This window comes from Trichoderma reesei (genome assembly GCF_000167675.1).
Source record: "Trichoderma reesei QM6a unplaced genomic scaffold TRIREscaffold_7, whole genome shotgun sequence".
In the NCBI taxonomy this organism is placed as follows: Eukaryota; Fungi; Ascomycota; class Sordariomycetes; order Hypocreales; family Hypocreaceae; genus Trichoderma; species Trichoderma reesei.
In genome coordinates this window covers 1,376,468-1,402,934 of record NW_006711154.1, presented here as the reverse complement: position 1 = coordinate 1,402,934, position 26,467 = coordinate 1,376,468, and the positions used below count along the sequence as shown (strand labels likewise).

The 26,467-nt window shown below is 50.4% G+C and overlaps 11 protein-coding genes across 11 annotated transcripts; 5 read left to right on the top strand and 6 right to left on the bottom strand.

Annotated features, from left to right (window-relative positions):
• Positions 1–1,157: 1,157 nt before the first annotated feature.
• TRIREDRAFT_121500 (uncharacterized protein) lies at positions 1,158–2,121 on the top strand (the record flags this gene model as incomplete). The annotated part of the gene is made up of 1 exon (XM_006964739.1): positions 1,158–2,121. One exon carries the CDS (start codon positions 1,158–1,160, stop codon positions 2,082–2,084), a length of 927 nt encoding a protein of 308 aa, XP_006964801.1. The 3' UTR covers positions 2,085–2,121.
• A 1,541-nt stretch (positions 2,122–3,662) lies between these two features.
• On the top strand, positions 3,663–4,694 carry chi18-15 (glycoside hydrolase family 18, chitinase; the record flags this gene model as incomplete). The annotated part of the gene is made up of 1 exon (XM_006964738.1): positions 3,663–4,694. One exon carries the CDS (start codon positions 3,663–3,665, stop codon positions 4,692–4,694), a length of 1,032 nt encoding a protein of 343 aa, XP_006964800.1.
• Positions 4,695–6,032: 1,338 nt separating this feature from the next.
• TRIREDRAFT_60518 (uncharacterized protein) lies at positions 6,033–6,800 on the top strand (the record flags this gene model as incomplete). The annotated part of the gene is made up of 1 exon (XM_006964737.1): positions 6,033–6,800. One exon carries the CDS (start codon positions 6,033–6,035, stop codon positions 6,798–6,800), a length of 768 nt encoding a protein of 255 aa, XP_006964799.1.
• A 349-nt stretch (positions 6,801–7,149) lies between these two features.
• TRIREDRAFT_59952 (amino acid transporter) lies at positions 7,150–8,945 on the bottom strand (the record flags this gene model as incomplete). The annotated part of the gene is made up of 4 exons (XM_006964556.1): positions 7,150–7,620; positions 7,680–7,813; positions 7,872–8,521; positions 8,599–8,945. 4 exons carry the CDS (start codon positions 8,943–8,945, stop codon positions 7,150–7,152), a joined length of 1,602 nt encoding a protein of 533 aa, XP_006964618.1.
• A 1,046-nt stretch (positions 8,946–9,991) lies between these two features.
• TRIREDRAFT_60374 (choline oxidase) lies at positions 9,992–11,669 on the bottom strand (the record flags this gene model as incomplete). Its single annotated transcript, XM_006964555.1, has 2 exons — positions 9,992–11,370; positions 11,423–11,669. The coding sequence occupies 2 exons, from the start codon at positions 11,667–11,669 to the stop codon at positions 9,992–9,994; spliced, it is 1,626 nt and encodes a 541-aa protein (XP_006964617.1).
• A 753-nt stretch (positions 11,670–12,422) lies between these two features.
• On the top strand, positions 12,423–13,958 carry TRIREDRAFT_60418 (aldehyde dehydrogenase; the record flags this gene model as incomplete). Its single annotated transcript, XM_006964736.1, has 2 exons — positions 12,423–12,585; positions 12,640–13,958. 2 exons carry the CDS (start codon positions 12,423–12,425, stop codon positions 13,956–13,958), a joined length of 1,482 nt encoding a protein of 493 aa, XP_006964798.1.
• A 130-nt stretch (positions 13,959–14,088) lies between these two features.
• On the bottom strand, positions 14,089–16,138 carry TRIREDRAFT_106706 (uncharacterized protein; the record flags this gene model as incomplete). Its single annotated transcript, XM_006964554.1, has 4 exons — positions 14,089–14,812; positions 14,882–15,012; positions 15,082–15,371; positions 15,430–16,138. 4 exons carry the CDS (start codon positions 16,136–16,138, stop codon positions 14,089–14,091), a joined length of 1,854 nt encoding a protein of 617 aa, XP_006964616.1.
• Positions 16,139–17,143: 1,005 nt separating this feature from the next.
• Positions 17,144–18,097, bottom strand: TRIREDRAFT_41208 (uncharacterized protein; the record flags this gene model as incomplete). Its single annotated transcript, XM_006964358.1, has 1 exon — positions 17,144–18,097. A coding segment is annotated over one exon (954 nt), but the record flags the coding sequence as incomplete, so codon positions are not given.
• Positions 18,098–20,578: 2,481 nt separating this feature from the next.
• TRIREDRAFT_121499 (uncharacterized protein) lies at positions 20,579–21,766 on the bottom strand (the record flags this gene model as incomplete). The annotated part of the gene is made up of 1 exon (XM_006964553.1): positions 20,579–21,766. One exon carries the CDS (start codon positions 21,764–21,766, stop codon positions 20,594–20,596), a length of 1,173 nt encoding a protein of 390 aa, XP_006964615.1. The 3' UTR covers positions 20,579–20,593.
• Positions 21,767–22,785: 1,019 nt separating this feature from the next.
• Positions 22,786–24,417, top strand: TRIREDRAFT_121498 (uncharacterized protein; the record flags this gene model as incomplete). The annotated part of the gene is made up of 5 exons (XM_006964735.1): positions 22,786–22,841; positions 22,922–23,284; positions 23,355–23,433; positions 23,496–23,667; positions 23,733–24,417. The coding sequence occupies 5 exons, from the start codon at positions 22,786–22,788 to the stop codon at positions 24,404–24,406; spliced, it is 1,344 nt and encodes a 447-aa protein (XP_006964797.1). The 3' UTR covers positions 24,407–24,417.
• Positions 24,418–24,836: 419 nt separating this feature from the next.
• On the bottom strand, positions 24,837–26,105 carry TRIREDRAFT_60149 (uncharacterized protein; the record flags this gene model as incomplete). Its single annotated transcript, XM_006964552.1, has 1 exon — positions 24,837–26,105. One exon carries the CDS (start codon positions 26,103–26,105, stop codon positions 24,837–24,839), a length of 1,269 nt encoding a protein of 422 aa, XP_006964614.1.
• Between the last annotated feature and the right edge of the window lie 362 nt (positions 26,106–26,467).

The window sequence follows — 26,467 nt, the reverse complement described above, 5'->3', positions numbered from 1 at the left end:
AGCCGCGCCCGGAGGGCATCATGTCCCAAATAGCCGATAATCTCTCCCAGAGCCAAGCCCTTGTGAGTGATGACAGTCTCAAAACCCTGCCCTTGACACCAGACCAAGCGACAGCAGGGGCAGGATTTCATCTCCGTCACGACTCTTTATCGGGCCCACTGACGCACAACAATGGCGATTCGAAAGGCGCACCTGAGGATAGCAGGATAAGTACCAATATTGGCTCTGCGCAAACTGAGACACTCGCAGGGCACGCGATAGGCGGTAAAAGCAAGGGTGCCATGAAGAGGAGGCTCATGATGGACACTGCAGGATTGATCGCTTAGCAAAGATCTTTGTATCCAGCTACCGTGTGGTAGTGACTGGTAACATATGGAGGCATCGCATTGTGCACCAATTCAGGGCCAGTTCAGGGCAACCTTGCGTATGTTTCTTTCTCTATGTGAGATTTTGTTGTGGTGTAAAAGGCTTGAACTTGATACAGAGGGTATTACCTAAGCGTCGTTGTGTGTGACGTCTACCAAACTTTACTGTACGCGGAATGCTGCGGAGAATTTCGTGTTTCTATTCAATCATTGATCGTGGTGTCCAAGCACTCAATTACCTACCTACCTAGTAATTGGCAGTATGACGGCACTTTTCGATACCTACCTACCTCATCCTTTAACTGGAGCACGGCAGCTTGGCTCAATGGCTTGCGCTCGGCTCTGGCCACACCGTGGGCCCATCGTGACCTAAGGTATGTACTTTTAAAGGTTGATTATCAAGCAAACCAACCTGCCAAGCCTGCCCATATCACTGGGTACTTCGGGTGCTTGGGTAGGGACACTGATATGTGCTAAGGCGTCTCGTTCTCGCTGATTTGTTAAGTTACACGGGGCGAAGATACGTGATAACTTAGAAGTTCCAAGTATGTATACTGTTGTTCGCCTTTTTTTCCCTGGATCGTCCGGGCTTGTGCATCAGGTACCAGGCGCCTACGTCAAAAGGAAAACGTAAGGTCATTAAGCCAGCGGTATGATGATCCCTTCGTAACCTGTGCTTGTTTAAGTAAGCGTTGTCTCACGCCAACTCGCTATAAGATGAGTGCCTGACCCCACTCGCTTCGACCCGTGGACCTTTCTTTTTCCCCAATTCCAATCTCATTAGTGACCGCCATGGCCAGGCTGTATGCCATTTCCGACTTGCACCTTGCACACCCTCTGAATGCGTCGGCGTGGGACCTCTTGCGGCCCAAACCTCCGGGCGCGGGCCTGATTCTTGCAGGCGACATTGGCGAATCAGCCACGCACCTGATCAAGGCCTTTGAGCGTGCCAAAGCTTGCTTCACGCATGTTTTCTGGGTGCCTGGAAATCATGAGCTCTACAGTGTCTCACCTGCGGTGGCCAAGCATCCCGCTGATCGCCTCCGGGGAGAAGCGAAGTACAATGCCCTGGTGGAATTGGCACGCCAGCATGGCGTCCTAACACCCGAAGACGATTGGATGCTATGGAGACAGCCGGACGGCGTTGATGTGGTGGTTGCTCTCGTCTTCACATTATACGATTATTCATTTCGGCCGGCAGACATATCGCGAGAACAGGCACTGGAGTGGGCGATGGAGGAGAACGTGTGGGCTACTGACGAGGCCCTGCTGCACCCGGATCCGTATAGCTCAAGGGACGAGTGGTGTACAAAGCTGTGCGACAGGTGGGAGCTCAAGTTTGCCGAGTACGCCAGACGATATCCAAATGTGAAGTTCGTCATCGTAAATCACTGGCCGCTGCGGGAGGACCTGATATTCATTCCAAAGATCCCGCGCTTTACTCTCTGGTGCGGAACCAAAAGGACTAGGAACTGGGCAGAGGGCGGGCATTTCGGAGCCGACTACGGCGGGGCCGAAGTGGTTGTGACTGGACATCTGCATGTCAGGCGGACGGATATCAAAGAAGGTGTGAGGTACGAAGAGGTCAGTCTAGGATACCCACGGCAATGGGAAAAGGCACGGGACGCCGACAAAGGGCCTAATGAGCTGTTAAGACAGATTCTGCCTGGTGATGCATTGGTGGAAGAGGGCCAGCGGATATGGCGCCCTCAAGGCTGATATCTCTATATACCTTCAAGCAACTGTGGACAAAGATGTTGGTCTAGCAATTCTGGATAGATTGGCAAACGTTAAGGTGCCGATTGCTCAATATACCCATGATAAAGGAATCATGGCAACTAGCTAGGGTTGCCATTGGGTATTGCATTGCGCCTGTGATTTGGATGTCGACCATGTCTTATTTGAAGAACTTCTCACGAAGCATGCCTACTGTTGGTAGGTTTTATTCTTTTGTAGGTAGTTAAGGAAGGTAGGTAAGGTAGGGATCGATCTCTCTTCTTCACCTATAAGGTACCTACTACCTACCTACCTACCTTAGCCTAAGACCATTCGGATAGTATTTTTTCAGCGGCGTTTTAAGCTTACCTCGTAGGCACCTAAGTACCTTCTGTAGTAGCCGTCCCCACTGGCCACTCGAACTACGGCTATATACAATCGGCCTGTTGAAGGATGATCTATCGATGGGCCAGCAATCCTGAATACGCTCCGATTTGCCCTGACACCGATAAAGAACGGGAACAGGCAGCTCACACGACCCCCTTGGAAGCCGGTGCCGGCCTAGACATCCAAAAGCGGAAGGCCACTGTATAAGCCAGGTGACTAACACGTAGTAGTGTCATTCTGAGACAGACATTGCAAGGGTGAGCATACATACATGCAAACCTACACATGATAAGATGGGTATGGACACGCAGTGGACGCGCTTCATGTGGGACGTAGGAATGAAAGCTTTACCAGGTGTCATATCAGATTCATACTGTAGATGCTGTCATGTTACATGGCTTGGTGAAGTCATGCAACGCTTATACTTGTGAATTACCTTACAATCCTGCAACGTACTCGATTGCCTTGCGTGTACTACTCCAGTCTGCAGTCTGGTACCTAGGTATCTAGATTGTTGAGAGAATGCGGGGTCTCCACCGGCTGCCCTCTCCCCTACCTTAGTTACACTACCTACCTCAGTGAACTTCCCACTTCAGCCTTCCATGAGCTTGGATTTAGCAACCCACCAAAGGCAAGTGTATATCATTCAGACATCCTACGTTACCTTCAACTACAGGAGTGGTACGCCGTTTTGCTTTCCCGTTGCTCGTAAGGCTCGGTGGAGTTTTTGAGAGGGCCTACTACGTGGGGGAGGGGAGACGAGACAAGACGGAGATGGCAATGCACTCAGCATGCTGTGAAGGAGGTAATATCTGATGGGTCTTCCGAGCAACAAAACATGTATACGTACCAAGTACTGGGCATGACGCCGATGCTTGGTTACCATGAAATAATGTTCCCACGGGCAAGAACGCTGCATGACATCGCCCAAATGACCCGTGAGAGTCAACTGTGCCCTGATGGAATGAACAAGGGTCACCTACCAAGGTAGTAATGAAAGAATACTACCTTCTCGATTGATTCCAATTCTAAGCCGTGCTCAGATACCGGGGGCTCACAGGCTATAAAGACTCTCGGCTCATCGCTCAGGAGGTCAAAGATTGAGCTTGCATAGGTGACAACGACTTTCACTCCCATTGCTTGACCTTGTCCATCTCTTGTGATACACTCAGTCACAATTCTCAGCACTTCACAATGACACGTCTTCTCGATGCAAGCTTTGTGCTTCTGCCCGCCATCGCGTCAGCGTTGTTCGGAACCGCTTCTGCGCAAAATGCGACATGCGCGACCAAGGGGAAGCCAGCAGGCAAGGTTCTTCAGGGCTACTGGGAAAACTGGGATGGAGCAAGCAACGGTGTTCATCCTCCATTTGGTTGGACGCCCATCGAGAATCCCCAGATTCAACAACACGGCTACAACGTGATCAATGCCGCTTTCCCGGTTATTCTTCCTGATGGAACAGCCCTTTGGCAGGACGGCATGGATGCCACTGTGAAAGTTGCAACGCCAGCCGAGATGTGTCAGGCAAAGGCAGCTGGCGCCACCATACTCATGTCGATCGGTGGAGCGACGGCCGCCATTGACCTTAGCTCAAGTGCTGTCGCCGATAAGTTTATCTCGACTATCGTTCCGATCCTTAAGCAGTATAACTTTGACGGTATCGACATTGATATCGAGACGGGCTTGACCGGCAGCGGCAGTGTTGGAACACTGTCCACATCACAGGCCAATCTGATCCGTATCATTGACGGGATTCTCGCGCAGATGCCTTCCAACTTTGGCTTGACCATGGCGCCAGAAACGGCGTACGTGACAGGGGGCAGCATTACATATGGATCCATTTGGGGCTCCTATCTACCTATCATCAAGAAATACGTCGACAACGGCCGCTTGTGGTGGCTGAACATGCAGTATTACAACGGCGACATGTATGGGTGCGCCGGCGACTCATACGCGGCCGGCACAGTCGCGGGCTTCATTGCTCAAACAGACTGCTTGAACAACGGCCTTACCATCCAAGGAACTACTTTCAAGGTTCCGTACAGCATGCAAGTCCCCGGTCTGCCTGCTCAGTCTGGTGCTGGCGGCGGTTACATGAGCCCAAGCTTAGTAGGACAGGCTTGGGATCACTATAATGGGGCCCTGAAGGGCTTGATGACGTGGTCTATCAACTGGGACGGGTCGAAGAACTGGACATTCGGTGACAACTTGAACGGCAGGATCTAAGTGGACGTTGATACCGGAAGAGTGCCGGTGCGAATGCCGATGAGTTTGTCAGAGACACTGGCTCTGCTCCTGAAGCCACAGCGTGATCAACGCTGAGGTTAGACGAGGCAAGAATGGGATGCTCTGGAGGGTATACAACTCTACATTGGCCGGTGAGTGCCAAAGGCGGAATGACCAACGGTGTGTATATATGTATATAGCAAGAACTGTATAGTTCCAGTATATAAATTTGACTCTGTGAGCGTCAGAACCTTAGAGGAACATCGATTGGGAAGTCTTGTTCCCCGGAGAACTTCTTTCATGCGAGTAGTTGTACTTCTACTCATCAAATTACTCCGTTCATACGTCTGCACCGATCTTGTCTCCGCTGATGTACTCTACTTCCGACTCTCCATATAGACGCCGCTGTACCATTCTCATGCGGCTGTTCACGCGGTTATCAATAGCCAAATAAAGCTTGTAATATCATGAACCTCGGACTTGAGTGTCTTCATAACATAACACAGGGGGTGACTAAAGACAGACTATCTGAGTTAAAAAACAATATAGCGCCAACCATGGTAAAAGAGGAGGGGGGGGGGGGGGGGCTTGTCGGTATTCGTTAGCATTCGCTTTGATCATGTCTTACCATGGCCTACTTACCTTACCCTATGCCAGGATCAAAGGGAACTTAATTCAGCCTTCAATGCCGGCCTTTTGAGTATCAGGTTGGTACATGCATGTGTATCATATATCCACGCATGTTAGCTCAATGGTATTAGACTTGCAATGGACCAAATGTTTCCGGAGAGAAAGCGTCCTGGACAGATGCCAATCAGCTTAAAATGACCCTCATCTTTAGCTTTCTCCTTATGATCTAGGATTATAAGACGCCCTCATATGGCACGTCGCGTGATGATTTGCAACCCCTGATTCAAAGGGGGAATCAAACCTATCGAGACATAATGCTTTTATGACACAGTTCAAGAGTCGCTAGCAGTTTGTTTATTAAACTGCTGCCCTCATACATGTGCATCAAGATTGTTTACAGCAATGTATGCTACCAAATACCCCAGAAAGTCAGTCGTGATCCGCCTTTTAACGAGGCGCAGTCTCTCAGTAGTGGTTAGCACTTGTGGATTCCCTAGGGATGAACTCCTACTAGGCAGCACAGCTCATCTATATGTCAGTAATGCTGGAACCCCTCTTTTTTGTGACGGGAACATGTCACAGTCTCCACAAAATGAAGGTATAAAAGACCTCATCCCCCATGTCTCCTGAGCTGCCCCTTTTCTTATATCATTACCCACCAACGTATGAACACGAGTCGGTACATCGAACGTGGTCCATCCGGCGAACATGGCAAATAACAGCGCAAATACTGTTAATACTGTCTATGTGATCACAGGCGGAAACAGGGGCCTCGGTCTTGGCCTTGTTAGATCGCTTCTTGCGCGTATAAATACGACGGTTATTGCTACTGTTCGCAATGAGGAAGCAGCTTCAACTCTTACAGAAGAGATAGCGACAGCCCACCACGGGCCAGGCAGCATTCTCCGCATTGCACAGTTAGACTTCTCAACGGTCACCTCTCCAAAAGCAATAAGAGATGCGTTCGAATTCGACATGGAACATATCGATGTTCTCATCAACAACGCTGGAGGCACATTCCCTATGGTCCCGGCGGCAGAGACAACCGCACACGATCTCCGTTCTGCCTTTGAAGTCAACACAATCGCCCCTCTACTTGTCTTCCAAGCGCTGTGGCCACTCCTGCAAAAGTCCTTGAGACCGAAGCTCATCATGATGACATCGTCTGTTGGTAGCATTGCAGATATGGAGCCTGTCCCCGGCGGTGCCTATGGTCCAAGTAAGGCCGCTCTCAACTGGCTCACCAGAGCCCTGCATCTCGAGACGAAAGATAGCGGTCTCGTTACGATTGCGCTTCATCCAGGCTGGGTGCAGACACGTGCGGGTCAATTCGTCGCAGATCAATGGGGATTCCCTTCAGAACCCCCGGATACGATCGAGTCGAGTGTCGAAGAAATGTTGAAGATTATTGATGAGGCATCCGAAGAGACATCAGGAAAGTTCATCACTCAGAAAGGTCAGATATTGAGATGGTAAAGTCACTTTGGCATCGAGACCTATACACAAATGGTTTTCATGGAGACATTGGAGGGTCTCCAGAAGCAGCAGTAGTACTATACTAGCAAGTGTGCATGCAGATATGACGGGCCTGGTTGCTCTTGACGTCTTTCATCTTTCTTCAATGTCTCTTGTGACTCAACATATGACACTTGTACATTTTGCTATACGATCATCCAGCTCAGGAGAGGCATAGGCAGGTTGCTTAATCTGTGATGATGGACACTCGCAGACGATGATATACTGGGATGAAAGTAATAAATCGGTACGTGTAGAACTATCGCAATTCTGTTCTCAGTGGTTACAGTTTTGAGTGTGCCTCATTGCATTAGTCTACTGGACTGATCACAGAGACTCGGCTTTCCCTAGCCTTTGGATCGTCCACGTCTGCATCAACGGTGTCTGTTTGCAACGCAGCTAACCGCCTCTCGTTCATTAACCCGATGTTCACATGTGGGCCTATGAAAACCCCCCTTTTTGTACTGAACCACAACAGCACAACAAACGAAGCCAATCCAACAAATACCACCGATACGTAGTTCATATTTTCCACAGACACAGGCATAGATGTTGGAAAACAGACGAGGACGTCTAGGAAGATTGTCCAAGCAACGGCGGTGGCGTTCACAATGTTGCCAAATCTTCCGAGGTCAAAGTACCGTTTTGGCAGAACCTGATCGCGGCCTCGGTACAGGAGAATGGCCTGTGGAATAACGCAGGAGGTCTGTGTGAACATGATAGTGGCACTGACCATAGCGGAGAACGCTGTAGTTGAGCCCAAGAATATCAATCCGTACAGCTAGATGGCCAAGAATCAGTTACTGCTTAGGGTTTCGGAGCAATAGGTTTGGTAATTACCGAAACGCAACTCGCGGTGAGAAGCATTGCATTTGCCGGCATATGAAACTTGGAATGCACGCGCATCCATAAATGAGAGAATGGCAAGGCATCATCACGAGATACAGCCCACAGTGTACGTGAACACGTCGTGCCTATACTCGGCTTAGCATTGTATCGGTGACCACGCATGTTGTGGAACACTTTACTTACCAACTCCCACCAAACAGCCGAAGAGGCAAAATGCAAAGGCGGCTAGCAAAACAGAAGCCGCCGCGTATGATCCTGTCCCTTGATAGTATATCTCAATTAATGGAAGACCAGTGATCATTTCGAGCACGGCATTGACGTCCGAGATCGAGTATATGAGGGATATGGTGAATGGCAATGCGGTGAGTAGGCCCACGACCAGTGGGTAGAGTATCGCTTTTGGAACGTTCCTGGATGGGTTTGCAATTTCTTCGCAAAGATGCGCTCCACAGTCGCTTCCAAGGAACCCGTAGACAGAGTTGCTGATGGCCAGCAGGAAAGAGAACCCTTCGCTTGCCCATCCGCTTTGACTAACAGTATCGGCAAAAATGAAGGAAGCCGGAGCATGATGGCCGCGGGCAACAATAAAGAGGGTCATTGTAGTAGCCGCAAGTGTAGCGACGGACAAGAGAAAGATGAACTGGTTAAAATGAGGCAGCCATCTAGAACCCAGTATGTTTAGGGCTGTTGCAAGCCAGATGAGAGCAACATAGATAAGATACTGCTGCCAGTGTTGCGGTTGGAAACTCGGATACCAAACTGTGACGATTTCCAGTATCATAGAAGAGTTGAAATTGGCAACAGAACCTGACGCTAGCCACCATCCTATTATACTCATCCATCCGTTGCTTAGCATCTCGCTTGTTAGCATGATATTGTTACAGTGCAGGAAGCTGTGTATCTGACTTACACGAAAGACCCAAATGCTTTGTATTTGTCACTTGCAATCATGAACGTCCAGTAATACTGAGCGCCTGCGACCGGGTATGCAGATGCCAGCTCCGCCATGCCGGCAGATACAATCAGAGTCATGACTCCAGCAATCGGGAGAGCCCATAATGCTCCGGCGGCCGAGGCCTCGGCTAATCCAATCCCGATTGATGATCCGGTACCCAGCCAAGTACAAGTGAGAGTGAACGATAAGGCTCCGAGAGACCATGGTGAAAAACGTCGGGGCATCTCTTGCGAATAACCCGCAGCTTCGAGCTCTAGATCGTCGATGCCCACGGCATGATCGGGGTCTTTCTTCTTCCACATATCGATGAATTGTATAAGAACCGGACACAAAGATAGTAACTTAGGTAAAGTCAATACTGCCTGAAGAGCAGCCGATTCATACGAGATTGCCAGTGTCAAAGGGCACTTTGAAGCAGGGAACCACCCGACTAATAAATTGTAGATCTCCAATAAGCATCGAGCGTGGTTGATTCGCTCATCTCCCCTTCTGCACTGCTGGGAAACGCAGCTACGCAACCGTTTGCGCAGTCACCCGTCGCGCGGGTGTATGCCCCTCCTCACCCTTGGAACGCCTGAGTAGCCTGTGAGGTGCAGAAGATTGCAGTGATGTTAGTCGCTTGTGGAAGGATAACAGAGGTAGACGGATATTTACCCTTTTTGGTAAATGAAGGCTCTCTGATGGTAGGCATGTACATAGCTAGGTCCCTTCTTGGCCAATACAGTAAGAGCCAGTTTTCTTGCAATTGTTTTGATACATTCCCTCCGAGTCGTTGGTTGGTTATACCGGCTATTGTACCCAGCTCGCAGTCATGCTACCCAATCAGGTCGCGCCAATGTGCTACCCGTTCCCCTCTGGATGCTTTTCCCCGCAAGTCTGTGCTCAGCAGCCCAAGCACGAGTATGTGATAAGAGACGGAAACCAGGTGGTAGCAGCCCGTGGCGAGCTCGGCGACTTCTGCGGAGTACACCGTCCCCTATTGTTGTGCCAAGATCTCCCTGCTCACGACTGTCAACCAACAACTAAAAGCAGGTCCACCTCAGGGATTCGTGGAGGATACGTGTGGAGCAGCAGATCGGGGTGTACGGAGTACTAGTATCACGAGTCTCAACGCCCGGGCTTTGATGATTAATTGGTCAGTGTGCAACCTCTGGGTCGGGTACTGCTCGTTGGGTCCAGCCAGCAATGCAGGGCAGGATAGCTCAGTGAGCAGCGGCGATAATGTCTGGCCAAATCAATGCTTATCTGCGTTACAGTAGGACAGTAAAGGCAGTAAACGGTTACATGAGCTTCCAAAAGCGTCAGGAATTTGCATTCGATTCTATCTGCATGAATTTCCTCGGCATTGTTACAGCCGAGACTTGGAGCCCTGCCACCCTGCATCCTCTGCTATCAGTTCAGCCGCCCGTTCACCAACCGCTAGAACGGTCAGCATGAGATTGACCGTTATCATGGTAGGAAATACTCCAGCGTCTGCAATACGAAGGTTATTGATCCCCCTGACACAGAGGCGAGAGTCAACCACGGCCTTCGGGTCATTGAGGACGTCTCCCATTTTTGTAGTGCAAGCTGGGTGAAACATGGTCTGGGAAGCCGCACGCGCGTATTTGTTCAGCTCCTCGTCTGATGTTACCTGGGCTCCAGGCGCTGCCTCGTGCTTGATCCAGCTCCTGAGGGGCTCCGACGCTGCCATCTTCCTCACGGCCTTGATACCAGCGACTAGAAGATCCGCATCGTAGCCGTCGGCGTCCTCAAAATACTTGAAATCAATGGCTGGCTTCTCTTGCGGGTCCTTTGACTTCAGGTACACACTGCCACGTGCATGTGTGCGTAGTACGACTGGCAGGATAATAAATGGATGCCTTGGCCGTTCGTAGCCAGCTGGCGTCATATCATCATTGAGTTGCCACATGTGTAGGAGGATGTCTGGGATATTGCCGTCATCGCCCGCCCAGTTGTAGGGTTTATGTCGGAGAAACGCTAGCACGTCCGAGTGTGTTGCTGTATTCTCGGGCACCTCCTCATGAAGCTCGAATTGGACAAGAGTACAGGGATGGTCCTGTAGATTCTCCCCAACACCGGGTATGTCCTTGATTACAGGGATGTTGACCGACTCCAGGCGCCCTCGAGGGCCAAGTCCAGAGAGTAACATCAGTCGTGGCGTATCGATCGCCCCGGCGCAAAGAATGATCTCTGCCGCGGCGCAGACGACATGCTTCCGTCCGTCGCTCGTCGTGACATTGACACTCGTTGCGGTATCCCCTTGCAGATTGACGCGAGAGACCCATGCATTTGTCAGAATGGTGAGGTTCGGCCGTTTCTCATCCCCACGAAGTATAGGATGAATGTACGAGACACTGGCGCTGCCACGCCAACCATTCTCCGGATTGTAGGATAGAGGAGTCCATCCAGCGCCCTCAGTGAGCCCTGAGCTTGAGGTGATGCCCTTGTTGAAGTCCTTCACGAGCGGCAGTCCAAGAGCGCGGTGCGCTGAGAGAATCCAATCCTTGCTCAGCTGGTTCTGGTCTCGAGGATGGGCACCAGGGTAGGTGATGACGCGCAGTTGCTGATACAGGCGTTTGAAAGTCTCAAAGGACCACCCGGTGCATCCTAGCCTTTCCCATGTGTACGCGTCGTACTCAGGCGTGCGAAATGACACCATGTCGTTATGACTAGAACAGCCACCCAAGATTTTTGCCCGCGAATGTAGGATATTGCTGTTCCCTACTCACAATGAGCCTCGCGCAAACTAATACATACCGGGACCCCGCATACATACCGTTCGGTTGCGGAACACTGGTATAAGCATAGTCCAACTCCGTCCCTTGCATCTTGAACCTATCTTTGAGTATGAGAGCTCGATCATCACCCACATCGCTGGGTCCGCCTTCGATCATAAGGATGTTCTTGTGTGGCAAGTAGCTGGAAAGCCGGCTCGCAATAACGCAGCCTGCGGTTCCGCCCCCGACAATGATGTAGTCGAATTGTCCAGCCGCGCCGGTAGGAAGCTGATCGGTAGTAGCCATGGTTTGCCGTGGATCAGTATTTTTTCAACAATAGATTGCACTGCTTTACCGTAGAAATAGAAAAGGTCAATACGTTGCCAGAACATGTGGCTGGATCGCGACTGAGCTCTTCATATATGTATTCCATTATGCGGAGTCGGTCATAGCCACCCGGTCTTGCTGTGATCATTTACCCGATGCTAACAAGAATTGCGTCCGATTAGGATAAAAAATACATTGCAAAGAAGAAACACTATTGTACCCGTTTCCCACTGCAATTATTCGTCTGCCAAGCTGCATGAGCCCAGCATTCAGCCCCCCGGCGCCTTCGTCGGCGCTTCATGGCTGACCGCTACACCACCGGTATGAGATTTCAGAATGGTAATTATCTACGCATGCGGAAATCTTCATCTCGAAAGAGTAAGGTAAGGGTGCTGACCGTTTCATTTCTATCAATTAGCCAAAGGTGTCTCGTTACAGGCGAACTGGGAATTTCCCCAATAGGTAAATCGACAGGTTGCCGTTGGTTGGGGGGTAACAGTGCACTCTAATTACCAAGTCGGGAATGTCTAGCATTTTGATGGGACTCGGTAACTGGACACATCGAGATTGTGTGAGAGGAGTCCCAGGCGAAACGCAATGTCGCTAGTAGCGACTCACACGTTTTGGATTGCAAAAGTTGTACTTAAATCCTCGCTGCCATTGTTGATAGTTCATTTGCCGGCAACTAGAGGCTCTTCCAAGTCGCGTGAAGAAACAGCTCGCATCACAGCCATGTTAACGCTGACCATCAAAACCCCTGTCATCACATACACCCAACCACTGGGCTTGTTTATTGATGGTCAGTGGGTGGAGGGTGTCCGAGGGAAAACATTCGACACAATTAATCCCACGACCGAGCAGCCGATCGTAGCCGTTCACGAAGCCGGCCCAGAAGGTTAGCAAGGGAGTTGACGAAGCTGCCGCATGTGCTATCGCTTACATTCATCAGATGTTGAGATTGCTGTCAGAGCAGCGCGCAAAGCCTTCACTGGTATCTGGTCAAGAACGTCTCCTACAGATCGAGGCAAGCTCCTTGTGAAGTTGGCGGAGCTCTTCGAAGAACACTCGGATGTCCTGGCAGCAATCGAATCCCTAGACAATGGAAAGGCGCTGTCCCTGTCCAAGGTCGATGTCAAGATAGCGGCTGAGACCTTGAGATACTATGGCGGCTGGGCCGATAAGATCAACGGCAAGACAATCGATACGGACCACGAGCACTTCACCTACACAAGGCATGAGCCAATTGGCGTTTGTGGCCAGATAATCCCGTGGAATTTCCCGCTGGTTTCTCTTACCATGAAAATCGGCCCGGCACTTGCCTGTGGGAACACTGTTGTTCTGAAGACTGCAGAACAGACCCCTCTGTCTGGCTTATACGCAGCAACCTTGATGCAAAAAGCAGGTATTCCCGCTGGTGTAATCAACGTTCTCTCGGGTTTCGGTCTCACAGCCGGTGCAGCCATTGCGGCTCACACAGACATTGACAAAATCTCCTTCACTGGTTCGACTGCCGTTGGCCGAAGCATATTACAAGCCGCAGCCGCATCTAATATCAAGAAGCTGACTCTAGAACTTGGTGGCAAGTCGGCCAATATTGTCTTTAACGACGCTGATGTCGAAGAAGCGGTCACATGGGCCCACCTGGGGATCTTTTGGAATCACGGGCAAGTGTGCTGTGCTGGATCGAGGATCTACGTCCAATCACGGATATATGACGACTTTATCAAGACGTTCAAGGCTCGAGCATCTGCGGTCGTCATTGGTGATCCATTCGACCAGGACACTTTCCAGGGACCTCAAATCAGCAAAGTCCAGTATGACCGCATCATGGATTACATTCAGTCCGGGATAGAAGACGGAGCAGTAGTTGAGGTCGGCGGTAAGCGCCACGGGACCAAGGGTTACTTCATCCAACCCACAATCTTCTCAAATGTTAGTCGGGACATGAGCATCATGCGAGAGGAAATTTTCGGCCCTGTCTGCGTCATTTGCAAGTTTGAAACCGAACAAGAAGCGATTGAGTTGGCCAATGACTCCAACTACGGGCTCGCTGCCGCAATACACACCACGGACATCAATACATCAATCCGCGTGTCTAACAAACTCAAGGCAGGGACTGTCTGGGTGAACACGTATAACTCATTAAGTTACCAAGTTCCGTTCGGTGGCTTCAAAGAATCAGGAATGGGTCGAGAAATGGGGGAGTATGCTCTCAGCGACTACACTCAGGTCAAGTCGGTTCGCATCAGGTTGAAGAGTAATTTGTGAATGTGGAATTTGCCATTGAGTATTTATGGACAGAAGGCGTCCATCACGGACGGACTTGGGCGTTATACAAGTGAGACATTGAAGATGATTGTATGCTAGGGGCTATCAGATTGAGGTTTAGGGCTGGCAGTCATCCAAATAGAAACTCAGACGCGTTAGGCCGCCTTGGTTCTATCAGACTCCCCCACCATATGCCGGAGGCGCCGTCGTGGGCATCCTTTTGTCTCCAGATCTCTTCCATAAGATGTGCCGCTTCTATAAACATGTTATATCTCGACTTCCTGTACCATCCTTCACAGTAGTCCCTTGCAAAATTTCTCGAATAAGCCCCGGTCGCTTCTGCGCCGGCTAGGAATATCGGGATCAAGAACTGTTTTTGAAGGCTCGATTCCGGCCTGCAGCATCGCGCGCTGTCTAGCAATTGCCTGGAAAGCGATGAGATCTGAGCCATTGAAGCGCTGCTGGTTCTGTCCCAGTTGAAGACGCGGCAGATGTACAGTAGGAGAGCATATTTCCAAGTATTGCTCGCATGATAATAATCGTACGCAGACTGAACAGTTTCTTCGTCAGCACATGCGCCGTACATTTCGCAGCCCTCGTCAGAGTATTCTTGTATGTATTGCTCGAGTTCTCTAACTCGACTCATGTCGAAAGTCGCATATCTCAATGATGATATTTGCTCCTTTTCATAAGCAAGTTGAAGCAGCTCGCGGAAGTACTGAAATAATTGTCGTGGCACTCCTGATATGGTGAAGATGCTCCAGGAACTATCGTCACAGGACAGCACGAAATCATAGTATGATGATGGGAATACGGGCTGCGATCGAGAGATGAGAGAGATGCTGCAGTCCCACCTGCAGAGAAGCATAGGGCTTTGTATTAATGTCACTTTCTCCTGAACTCACAGCCTATTCAGTACTTACCAAACAAACATGGCAATCTGCGCTTGAAATCGAGAAGAGCTCGCCACCGCGTTCACTCCACCAAGCGTTTCTAGCTTCTGAAAAGCATCACTTAGGCGCGAATACCAAGGTCCGGCGGCAGAGGTAAGAGTCTGGAACGAAATGGTTAGGCCGGCCAAGGCCAACGTTGAAAGAAGGGGAGAGTTTAGGCCAGAACTTACATCCAGCGCAAAGAGGATCAAAATGGTATCGACAACGAAGTGCTTTGTAGAATCCCCGGCGAAGATGAGCTCGATTGTGCTTTGGTTATTCGCAGAATACCTGTACGACGCTATCTGCTGATCCGTCAAGTCTTTGCATGCCAAGTTTCCCAAACGGCTAACGTGCTGTATGGAGAAGGCTAGAAGGGCATGGAGGAGGTATTGAGGCCCCTGGGATGGATCTGAGTTGCAGCGGAACGGATTCGCCGAAAAGTCAAACGTCAGGGGAAGAGTACACAATTCGGCGTCGTCTGCATCCAACCGCAAGTCAGCTCACGGGGATGGCACCAGAATGATGCGCTTACTCACAGAAAGCGAGCAGTCCAGATGATCCAATGGTGGGCTGAGGAGTCAGCGGGGCTGAGTATGCTTCGCCGTAAGCTTCGACCGATGGAACTAAGAGGTCGTTGTCCCCCGTGAAATCGCTCGTATCCTTCCACCTAAGACTGGATGATTCCGAGGCGAGTGGAATGGCAGATGGAGTTTCATGGTTATATGTTAAAGCAGGATGATCATGAGTGTTGACGGTATCTGAAGCAACATCGAGAGTCGCAAAGGCATCAAAGTCAGACATGTCTTGCGCTGCCATTTCATCGCGCGGCTGTGAGTCTACACACGCGTCGGGCTGGCTTGACTCTGCTCGGATGATAACCTGTCGACAGTCATGCGCCTCTGTGTCTCTTGATCTAGCCTTCCATTTTTGTTTAAGGGTCCCGACTTCGACTCTGCCCCTTCTCGGTGGCCGTCCTTGCTTGAATATGAAGGTGTGATTCGTCGGTGTTGTGGATTCCCACGCAGTGTTCGAAGCGTCGATACTGATAGAGTGGCCTTTCTGTTTCCCCCGAGACGTGACGCCTGTGAGCCACTGGAGTGCCCTTGGATATCCCTCACAGTGCTCGGACGACTTCGCGCAGGTATCGCACCGGTGTTTTGTTCGATCACAGGATCGCCGTGATGCTGCGCAATTGAAACAGTCGACTGTCTCGCGTCGCCTAGTAGCCGGGACAGGCAATTCCATGATGGTCCGTAAGTTGCAGCCGTGCACGCGGGACAATGATGGCGATGCCAGGCAGGGGCGAAATGGCATTACTCAGGAGAGATGGAATCAATGACCCGTAGAAGAAAATCGGGCATCGCGAGCAAAAGCAGTTCCATTAGTGGGTGCAAACTGCTACCTTCACTGAACAGTACTATCGTCGTTTTCATCTTGGATGGCTGAGGCCAGGTACTCTAGATCTTATTAATGCGAGCGGACCACGTGCCGTAAGCCATTGAATGCAAGGCGGCCGATGTTATCTAACCACCGGCATCCTTGTGTTCCGCACTGATATCCATGCGTAACTATCCGACCCGAAGTTGTACAGGTATCACCATACGACCAATCTCAGAACATGACAACCATCCATGAATTCGGACTTCCCCGCACTTCAAAAGAGGGGGGAGGCTTTTTAGGTGTTGGCTCAGCCTCGCTTTGCGAGTAACGACGGGATTGGCAACAGTCTGTTGGCCCGATTCCACTACTACAAGTGTTTGAGCAATGAGAGCCTCCTGCAAGCAACAAAGGACTGGCTCAAGATCTACAAGGAGAGAATACTCGAGGAGACGTCGAGTGACGAGGGTAAGAATAGAGGTGTAGCCACGACTATCAAAACGGAGGAAAGGATGAGAGGTTGATGCTAGGAATGGATGACGGCATGGATCAATTGGCATGGGTTTTCGTAGCGACGCAGTAGCTACCGAGAGACAAACTTGAACGTTTTGGCGTGACAAGGCAGTCTTGAAGTTCACTGTGATGGATCATGATTAGCTCTCGCTGTCTACGTCTCTGATCCTAGTACCGGGCGAGGCTATCTGGTGACTACCTACCTAATGCACCGAAACTACTTCGCCATAGCGGTCACACATTCTTGGACGAACTGGCATTCGGGAATTCATCCGATGATGAGGAGCCAAGTTACTGTAGATGACAGATTGAGATGTGTCATTCATAAATTTGCATTATCATTAACTAGTCAACCGAAGGTGGCAACTCAATGTCCACGACCCACGGTAGCCGATCCAGCCCTTCTTGCCCCATGACGGCTGCATTGATGAATAACGTCTTTGCGCCTTCTTCCAAGGTCGAGGGGTCGCCTAAGTGACTTATCTCACAGTATCCACGCTCTTTGTGGGCAGCGATTCTCTCTTCCCTCGCTTTACTTTCTTCTGGCGACTCGAATTTGAACCCTTTTAGGGTTGCCAAGTTCTCTATAACGTGAGACTTGTCATTGTCTATATCTGTAAAATGTGAGGGTAAGTCTGATATGACGGGTCTCCAAGAAACCAGCTTTGCACCCCACCCCTCGTGAGCGTGTCCGAAGCAGTGGATTCGAGGCTGAGCTCTTGCCACGGCCGCAAAAAGCTGGGGACATCCGATTCTCTTCTTCTCTTCCGAAATGTCTAAAAGTCCGTGCGGTGGCCCGTGTGTTACGGCGATATCGATCGTTCCAGTAATGCCGAAGTCGTGAAGGCCATTATACTGGAAGCCCCAATCACTGGTCGACTCACTTGTTGGGGTGTATGAGCTTGCGTAAAGACGTAGTTTGGCACCATTTGTGAGGTTCAAATGATGTGTTCCTTCGTCCAGAAACAATATGTTCTTTGCTTTCAGTTGCATGAGCAAGTTTCGAGCCATCCCGTAGCCGCCATACTCCCGTTTGATGAGTGCATCGCTGATGGGCTCTGACGCCAAGTTGACGGCTTCGGAGATCTTCTTCTCAAAAACGGGTAAATCAAGAGAAAAGTCGTGGTTTCCAGCAATGATGATCTTGAGGGGAGCGTTGATACCCTCGAGTAACTGGACGGCTGCTCGATACTCATCCAGCTTGGAGTGCTGTGTCAAGTCGCCGCAATGAATGGCCACATCGACCGGCGTCGCGATGTTCACAGGCAGCTGCAAACCATGCGTGTCCGAAATAATGAGTAGCCTGGTCCGGATATCTCGGGACGATGCCGGCTGAGCGGGTGCCATTTTCTTCGGGGCGCGGACGGGACGACATCCGTAGAGATAGGGCCCAAAATCGCAAAGGTCCTTCAGGTCAGTAGAGGTTCCCGACAGCCGTGGGGGGTCTCGACATAATTTATATCGTCCCGGGCGGAGGGCGCTGATGCACTAACGCAAAGTCTAAAAGTCTCTTGGTGCCGTAGAGTACAAGTACGAGAAATCTGCTGTCTGTCCATTTCCTCCAGCGAGTGAAGGAGCAAAGCGTTGTCAAAGCCAGGACATACTCTTCTGTGCGATGCCCAAAAAGCGAACTCAAAGACCACTTGGCGTCTTCATGTGCTGCTTGCGAATAGAACCGTTCAACGAACCACACATGGAATGTCCCAGCTGCTGCTGTGTGTGGTAGCATCCTCGGTGGCTGTATTTAGACTTTTCACAGTGATGCGGTACTTGCCTACCTTGTCTGGTACCTACTAGTGTACGCGTACCTTTTTCCTTACTGCAATGACGCAAGGGCACCTTAAGGGAAGCAGGAGCAGCTGTCTGACCCAGGTGCCTTACTATCTTTACCTAAGGCCGTGATTCAACTCGCGTAATTTTCCAGTAAGCTTGCTTACTCGGTGCACAAAAATGTAGCTATTCCCAGATTAGTAGGGATTTGCAGCACAAAGTCGAGACGAAATACCTCACCGAGCTTGATCCCTGCCAGACCCTTGCAACCAATGTACCGGACTAGCCGGGGTCTCCAAAAGCCACAGGCTTGCCCTCCATAGGCATGGTTGCCAAGACTTATCTAGCAATTCTGCCAAATTCCGTAGACAGCGAGTACATAAAAAAACTGTCTGTACTCGTGTCAGCAGCTGTACTCGCCGTCTTGCTAGTTTTGTTAGGTTCTGGCCAATGTCTGCAACGCCACATAACAACAATGCATCTGCTGCCGGGCGAGGTGCTGGGCACCAGTCGGCTGGTGCTGAATACGATCATCAGCAACCAGCGCCGGCGGAGAAACGACCTCAACACAGCTATTTTTATATTAGCCTTTGTCGCTCTGATGGTTGAGCCTGTTGACGACCTACCCGGCATCTTGGAAATTGATGATGAGGGGGCGGGGTTGTTGCCGGCCGCTGTGGGTGATGATACCGAAAGCCTCCCGCGAGGCACATCCGTGGCTTCAAAGGAATATTGTATGCAGCTCCTAGGCTCCCCAGATTTGTTATTTATTACCCTTTTCCGCATGGGAAAGGCTGTGTTTTTCGACCTCTGCTGGTGGCTGCATACCAACGCCGGGGTGAAGGGAAACTGGCAGCAGACTATTGAGCAAAAGGTGATGGTATTCCTGTGGATCTGTGCGTATGGCGAGCCACAGAGGAATGCGGCATTGCGATTTTGAATAAGCCAAAGCACTGTATCTTGAGTATTTCATGAGCTGAAAGATCCTATGCGGCGTTTGCATACACATTTCGTTCGGCAGCCGGAATTAACATACCTATCGCCAGCTATCGAGCTCAACCCTAAGTTCCTGGCTTTTAACGGCGCAATCGGTGCTATTGATGGAACCTTGATCCCGGCCCACATCCCTAAAGCCAGGCAGCAAAGATTCTGGTCAAGGAAGAATAATATCTCACAGAATATATTTGCGGCTGTCACCTTTGATGGCCTATTCTGTTATGTCCTGGCCGGTGCCGAAGGATCTATCAACGACTCAGCACTTTTGCGTCAGGTCTTGACCCGGTCGTTCGTGATACCGATAGGACGCTTCTGGCTTGGCGATGCTGGCTTCGGACTGCAGAGAGGCATCCTCACTCCCTATAATCATAATGTGCGTTATCATCTGCAAGACTGGGGAACGGCAACTCAACGACCTCAAAATCAACAAGAGCTCTTCAACTTACGGCACGCGCAAAAGCGGACTATCGTGGAGCATGTGTTCGGCAGATGCAAGCGGAAGTGGAAAATAATACGACATAGTGCCGCAGAGTATAAGCTCTTGGACCAGATCCGTATTATATATGCGGTCACAGGCCTATTCAACTTTGTTAAGCTTGGTGGCAGGACATTAGAGCAACACCGTGAGGAAGAGCGACTTATCTTAACAGACCGCGAACAAGATCTCATGGATTTGGCCCTGGAATATGCTGATGAGGTTCTTCCGCCGTTGGATGGTCCTGGAACGCAGGAGCACGTCGCCTCCCGGGCCTGGAGACATTATCAGCAGCATCTGACGGAGGAGGATGACAATACCGACTATTTTGATAGTGGAAATAGCGATAGCAGCGATGATGATGATGAAAATAGCGATGGCGGCGATGGAGATGATGAAAACGATGAAAACGATAGTGTTGATGATGGCTAGGTTGAGGCAGCTATCTAGGGACTTGGGCGTTGAATGGCATTGATGAGGGAGGGCTAGGTGAATGCATCAGGGTGGAAAATAGATTATCCATCTGCCGATATGTATTTTGAAGCTATCTACAGTCTAATATCAAAACATCAAGAATTAGGTGGAAAGTTGATCGCCACCCATGCCTCCTTTGCCTCATCAGATGGCATTGAATTCCATATTAATGGATTCAGCGGATCTTGACGAATCCATTGCACTAAACGGCTTGCAAATAGCATCCCTCGTCCTTCTGCAAATGCAAAGCAATCCCTGATTGCCTTTTCAAAGTCTTCTGCCCCAACAGTGCGTTGATTATGGGTGACATAGTGCTCCTGCTGCTGCTGCGGCTGCGAGTCACGTGCTATGAGCGCAGAAGTGAGCTCACGGAAGCTTTGAGATATCCCATCTGACCTTGCCGCCTTCTTCTTCCTAGCTGCAAGACTATTTGCCCTGAACGCTGCCGACGGCGTTATTGACGATCGTTGCGATGGCCTAGCAGATGCCGCCCGCGGCGTTGAAGGCGTTGGCCGCGATGAAGACGGCTGCGATGAAAGCGTTGGCCGCGATGAAGACGACCGAGCTGCTGGCAGCAGCGCTGGCGGAGATGGCGATATAAAAGACTGACCAGCGGCATCATCGTCATCGCTGCTTTCTGGTGCTGCCGTGATATCATCCTCGCCGTCGTCGGTGACGGCAACAGACTGAGTCAAAACCTCCTCTTCCACTATAGCATCTTGACTGACAGTATTTTCTAGGACCGCGTTTTGGCTGTCTCTGGCAAAGGCAGCCTCGTCGCCTGCTTCCACAATGTTCTCGCCGGCAGGCAGGTCGTTCGAAAAGACTTCAAGCCACGACTCGAAAGTTATCCCGTCGCCAACAAGAAGACCGATCGATACAACTCGACGCCCCATCGCGCCATACCGTTGGGTAACAAGTCCTTCATTCTGCTCGCTCATTGAAAGCTTCCCCGTCGCCGGATCGTATGAGGTTCCTGATATTTTCTCGGCAGCTGCAAACACCCTCCAGTACTTCTTCAAATATTGGTACTTATTTTCAAGCGTTCTAATCTCCCAGGGACGCCCTGGAAAGCGCTGAACCATGCGTGGAATGAGGGTTTGAAGGCCTTCTCGCAGGTATTTTGTTTTTGTTGATTCTAATAGGTGTTGCCGCCGGGCTTCGAGGAGCAGGGAGAGGAAGAAGAGTGTCTGCTGGTCTGACCATCTTACTACCGGACCAGACGACTGTCTGACTTGCGACGACGCGATAGCTGACATCTGGCTCATAGTGACTTAAAAGATAGCTGCAATGCCTTATAATTTGAGGTATCTTCAAACTGGAAAGACGAGATCGCGTCAACTGAAGTCAAATCTAGCCCAAAGGCGGTGAGAAAACGGTATCTTATTTTAGTCTAGCCCGTCCCGCCTGTGTTGCCAGGATCCTCATGGTACAAGATACGCTGACCCGCAATTTTTGCTAGCAAGATGTATCCCATTCAGCATGCTTACTGGAAAGCTAAGCGAGTTGAATCACGGCCTAAGGTAACCTTACCTTTGGAAACCTCAAGGTTCGAGGCGGGGAGGGTTACGCTAGGTATACAATCCGGCCTTGCGCCCGCCTTGAAGCTACTGTCTACGGTACCTAAAGCAGGTAACTGGTGGACATGGCCCAGCTTGCAAGTCAGATACAGACATGCTGTATCAAGCAGCGATAGATAACCTGGCAAGCCTGGTAAGGTAGAGTAAAGAGGTGCCTAATACCATTACCGGCCACCACAAGGTGTAGCTAGGTACATATATTCGCCACGGACAGAGTGATGGTATCTCGACTGTTTCCTTCCACTACCTAGTGCCTACACCATGTTTGGCACTGGAGAGCTTAGGTAGTTCGGTAGTTCGGTAGTGAGCGAAATTGGCGGTTTATAAAACATGACTCTTGTCAGGGACCAACCCGGACAACCCTCGGAGTAGAATCGCATGCCGGGCGCTAGATGTCTTCCATTTGGCCATACCATTTAGCGGGCAAGCGGGAACTCGGCAACCTAGCGGCTGATCATCTCGATGCTCCGGTAATAGAGCTTGGTTCAACTATGTATAATCGGGCAATTCTCACATCACGATTGCATCATTGCTGTCGTAAGACCAGAATGAATTGAAGCGCTGTCTGAACCTTGCTTCTGGTATACCTACAGAGTATAAAAGCTATACATCGCAAATAAATTTCGCTTGAGTGTACGAACTCTGCTGCTCGGCTTCGTGCGTTGTTCCAGCCTTTATACAAGCAATCTTCAACTTACCTCGTCACAATGGTTTGGCAGCACGGTGACCACCACGATATTCCACGCCAGTGGCGCGTTTACAAGTATGGCCAGCATCTCCACGCCGTCTACTCATTTGCATCAGGGGGAGCATCGTAGTCTCACACGTTTTGATCTCATCTAGGCCTGGCGCTTGGCTTCCGGCTGACCACCGTGTTCATCGCGAATATCTTCGCCGCGTGACAGACCACGTCGACAAGCACCCCGATGAAAAACTGACGCCAGCGCTGGAGGACCTCAAGGAATTAATCGAAGGTAACTCGAGAATTTACATGTACTTCACTCAGATGTTCGAAGAAATCCCCAACAAGCGACCGTACTGGCACGATCCTACGGGCACCAAGCAGATCCGCGACTATCACCATATGCTCCAGGTGCTCAATCACATCGTCACCAGAGCTCCGGAATGGACCGATGCAGCTGAAAGCGCTGGCGTTGTTGGGGTGCCCTTTTGTGCGATTCTCGACTATCCCATGGGTACGGCGAGGTGCGTAAACGAGAACGCTGAAAGTTTGCGAGCTCAAGTAGCCATGGTTTGCTAACATTGCCCTATCTAGCGGCCATGCTGCCTTCTTGGACCCAGAGGTTAACAAAGCTATCAAGAAGGTTCTAAACGAATGGGGGAAGTATCTTGAGGTAATAGGAAGCCATAACAGTCTGTACGCTTGAGTCGAAGCATACTGACATTTCGGCTACAGTCTCCAGAATCAGCAGAGGCTTTGGGGGATCACAAACTTGGGTGGTTTGGCGAAACCGGCCAAAGCGATCTTATGGAAGTTGCCAATGCCCCATACAAGTCGTCCATGAAATTTGAAGAGATGTATGTCTGCGACCCAACCGCTAAATTTCATGGATATAAGTCCTGGGATGGTAAGTATCCATTTAGAGCAGAGGTTGGGCTACACGGCAAAACTCGCTGACAACACGACGCGTAGACTTCTTCACTCGGAAGGTTCATGACAAAGCGAGGCCGGTCGCATCCCCGGAAGACGATTCTGTCATTGCGAATGCATGTGAGTCCAAAGTGTTCAACATTCAGCGAGATGCCCAACTGCGAGATCGCTTCTTCGCCAAAGGCCAACCTTACTCCGTCCTGGATATGCTTGGACACGATCCGCTGGCCCAGCAATTCGCCGGTGCAACGGTCTACCAAGCGTTCTTATCTGCGCTCTCATATCACCGCTGGCACTCTCCTGTCTCGGGAACCATTCGACGCGCATTTGTCCAGGAAGGCACCTACTTTAGCGAGCCATTGTTCGAAGGCGTTGGCGATCCGTCTAATAAGGACATTGATACCGGCGGCATTTCGGTCGGCCAAGGTTATCTCTCCTCGATGGCAACCCGGGGCATCATCTTCATCGACGCCGACAACCCGGCCATTGGTTTGATGGCTTTCATTGCCATCGGTATGGATGAGGTTAGCTCCATCGACATAACTATCAAGGAAGGGCAGCATGTCAAGAAAGGCGAACAGCTGGGCATGTTCCACTTTGGCGGTTCGACTCATTGCCTGCTGTTCCGCAAGGGAGTCAACGTGTCCGGTTTTCCCGAATTGGGCAGAAAGGAAAATGTGCCTGTTCGTGGTAGACTTGCCGTCGTCACGCCCTAGGGAGCACGCCGGAGCTGGAGAAAGTCTATAGATAAGCATCGCAAATGATGAGTTCAATAAACAGTTCAATAACACCTTTTCACCCGTCTTTAGTCTAATAGCGTTAATGAGTCCACGTCTAACTCGCAAAATCTGCTACATTCACTTACAATGATCAGTCATGCAGATGAATAGCCTGTTTTTTCTCTCTATCCTGTGCTGGATCGTGGCGGTTGAAGGACAGCTGTTGGCTAAGGGAAAAAGCGACGACATATATATAGTCCGCCCTCAAATTGGGCCAAAACCAAACGGATTCGTACGTCATTTCGTTTAACTTCTTCTAGCAGGTATAATCAAAGTCAGACTGAATAAAATGAATCGTTCACAAATTGTCCTATTCGGTGACTGCTTAAAACTATGACTGCGAGAGTGCGCTAGGCTCAAGTCTTAGTCACTCCTCCTGCCTGCTGCCTACGACACTGTCTGTGCCAACCTCTGAAGCCAGCCAGGCTCTCCAAGCATTGTCCTTGATTATGTATCTCACCCGGGCTTCTAACCATTCCGTGTTGCCCCAGAACCCCCACGAAGCCTGGAATCGACACCAGTCTACCAGCGCAGTCTCCCAATGTCGAAGGAAGTCGTTCCATTCATACAAAGGTATCTTGCGGTCATGTTGGCCGTCCGAAAGTATGCGCCAGTAATGGCTAAGCAACCTCTTTTCGCGCTCATCCATCTCCATTTCCGCGGGTATGGGCTGGTGGTTCGTGAGCATGTTCATCGGGATGGAGCAAGTGAACAGCTTAGCCAGATCGCAAACGCCTAATCCGATCCCCACATATTGGAAGTCGAAGAACACAACATCATTGCCAGATTGTGTTGAGAAAAGATTTTCCGACTTTACGTCTCCGTGGATGTATGTCTCGAAAGGCCGTCCACGTGGGGTCAGAAAGTCGGCAACTTGTTCAGCAAGAGATAGTTCACCGTCCACAGTGGTGCAAAAAGCACCAGACCACTCTGAGGACTTGTCTTGCGCGAGCATCTGATACTCTTGGCGTCTGGTAGCCAAATAAGTGTATCCGCCATTCAACCAGAGGGCCTTCCCACCGGTAGAGGAATCCTTCTGACGCCTCAAGGCTTCCTCAAGCGGAGGCAGAAGAAAATGTCTCAGGTCCTGGGGTTTATAGGCCCAGGAGCTTCTATGAAACTTGGCCAACCATGTCAAGGCTGCATAAACTTGCTGGCTCGAAAGCATGGCTCGTTTCTCGCCAGAAATTGGATATTCGAGCCTCAGATCCTCCATGAGAGTGGCAATAACGTGATCGATACCGTGTTCAGCCGCCTGTTTCTGCATCCTCCTCGTCGACGCAAAGCACTGCGCCACTGCTATGTCACCGGTAAGGCGAGGAGCAACTTCGTCGTAGAAATACTGCTCAACCTCGTAGCTGAACATTTTTCGGAAATGTCCTTCATCGCCAGCCTTCGTTGGAGGATGGACTATCTTCAGCACTAGATGAATAATACTGCCTTGGCCATCTGATTGAGCTGAGGAGAAGCTCTGCCACCGCTTGCTCTCGCAATTCGCTGTTGGTCGAGCGGAAATGGCACAGATGTGGCCATATCCTGCCCACAGCCCTTGGATCGTGGTGCACGAGACTAGTTCAAGGTCGATCCAAGAAAGGATTATGGCTGCAATCTGGCTTGGAGTGTAATGATGGTCCATGCTGGGAGAGCCCAGTCTGCAGCCGTGTGCTGAGTTGGCAAATTCTTGTTTCAGTGGTAACAAAAGTGGACGAGGTTATCATTGAAGGCGGTGATCAAATGCTGGAACATCCCAGGTGGTCTTGCGGATTATGTAATCGTCAGCCCAAATAGGTACAGTGCAAACGAAGAACCAAACTGACTGAGGCAAGAAAACTCCAGACTGACTTCGCACTCAGGATGTAGCGTGGCCTGCTCCTAGGTATCTAGTAGATCAGGACTTAGGTATATCTTTTGTTACTGTTACTTCTTCTACTATATTTGAGTAGAGGAGAGTACCTCCATTTTTTGCTAGTTTTGTTAACTCGCTCTCGTCTTGCCATG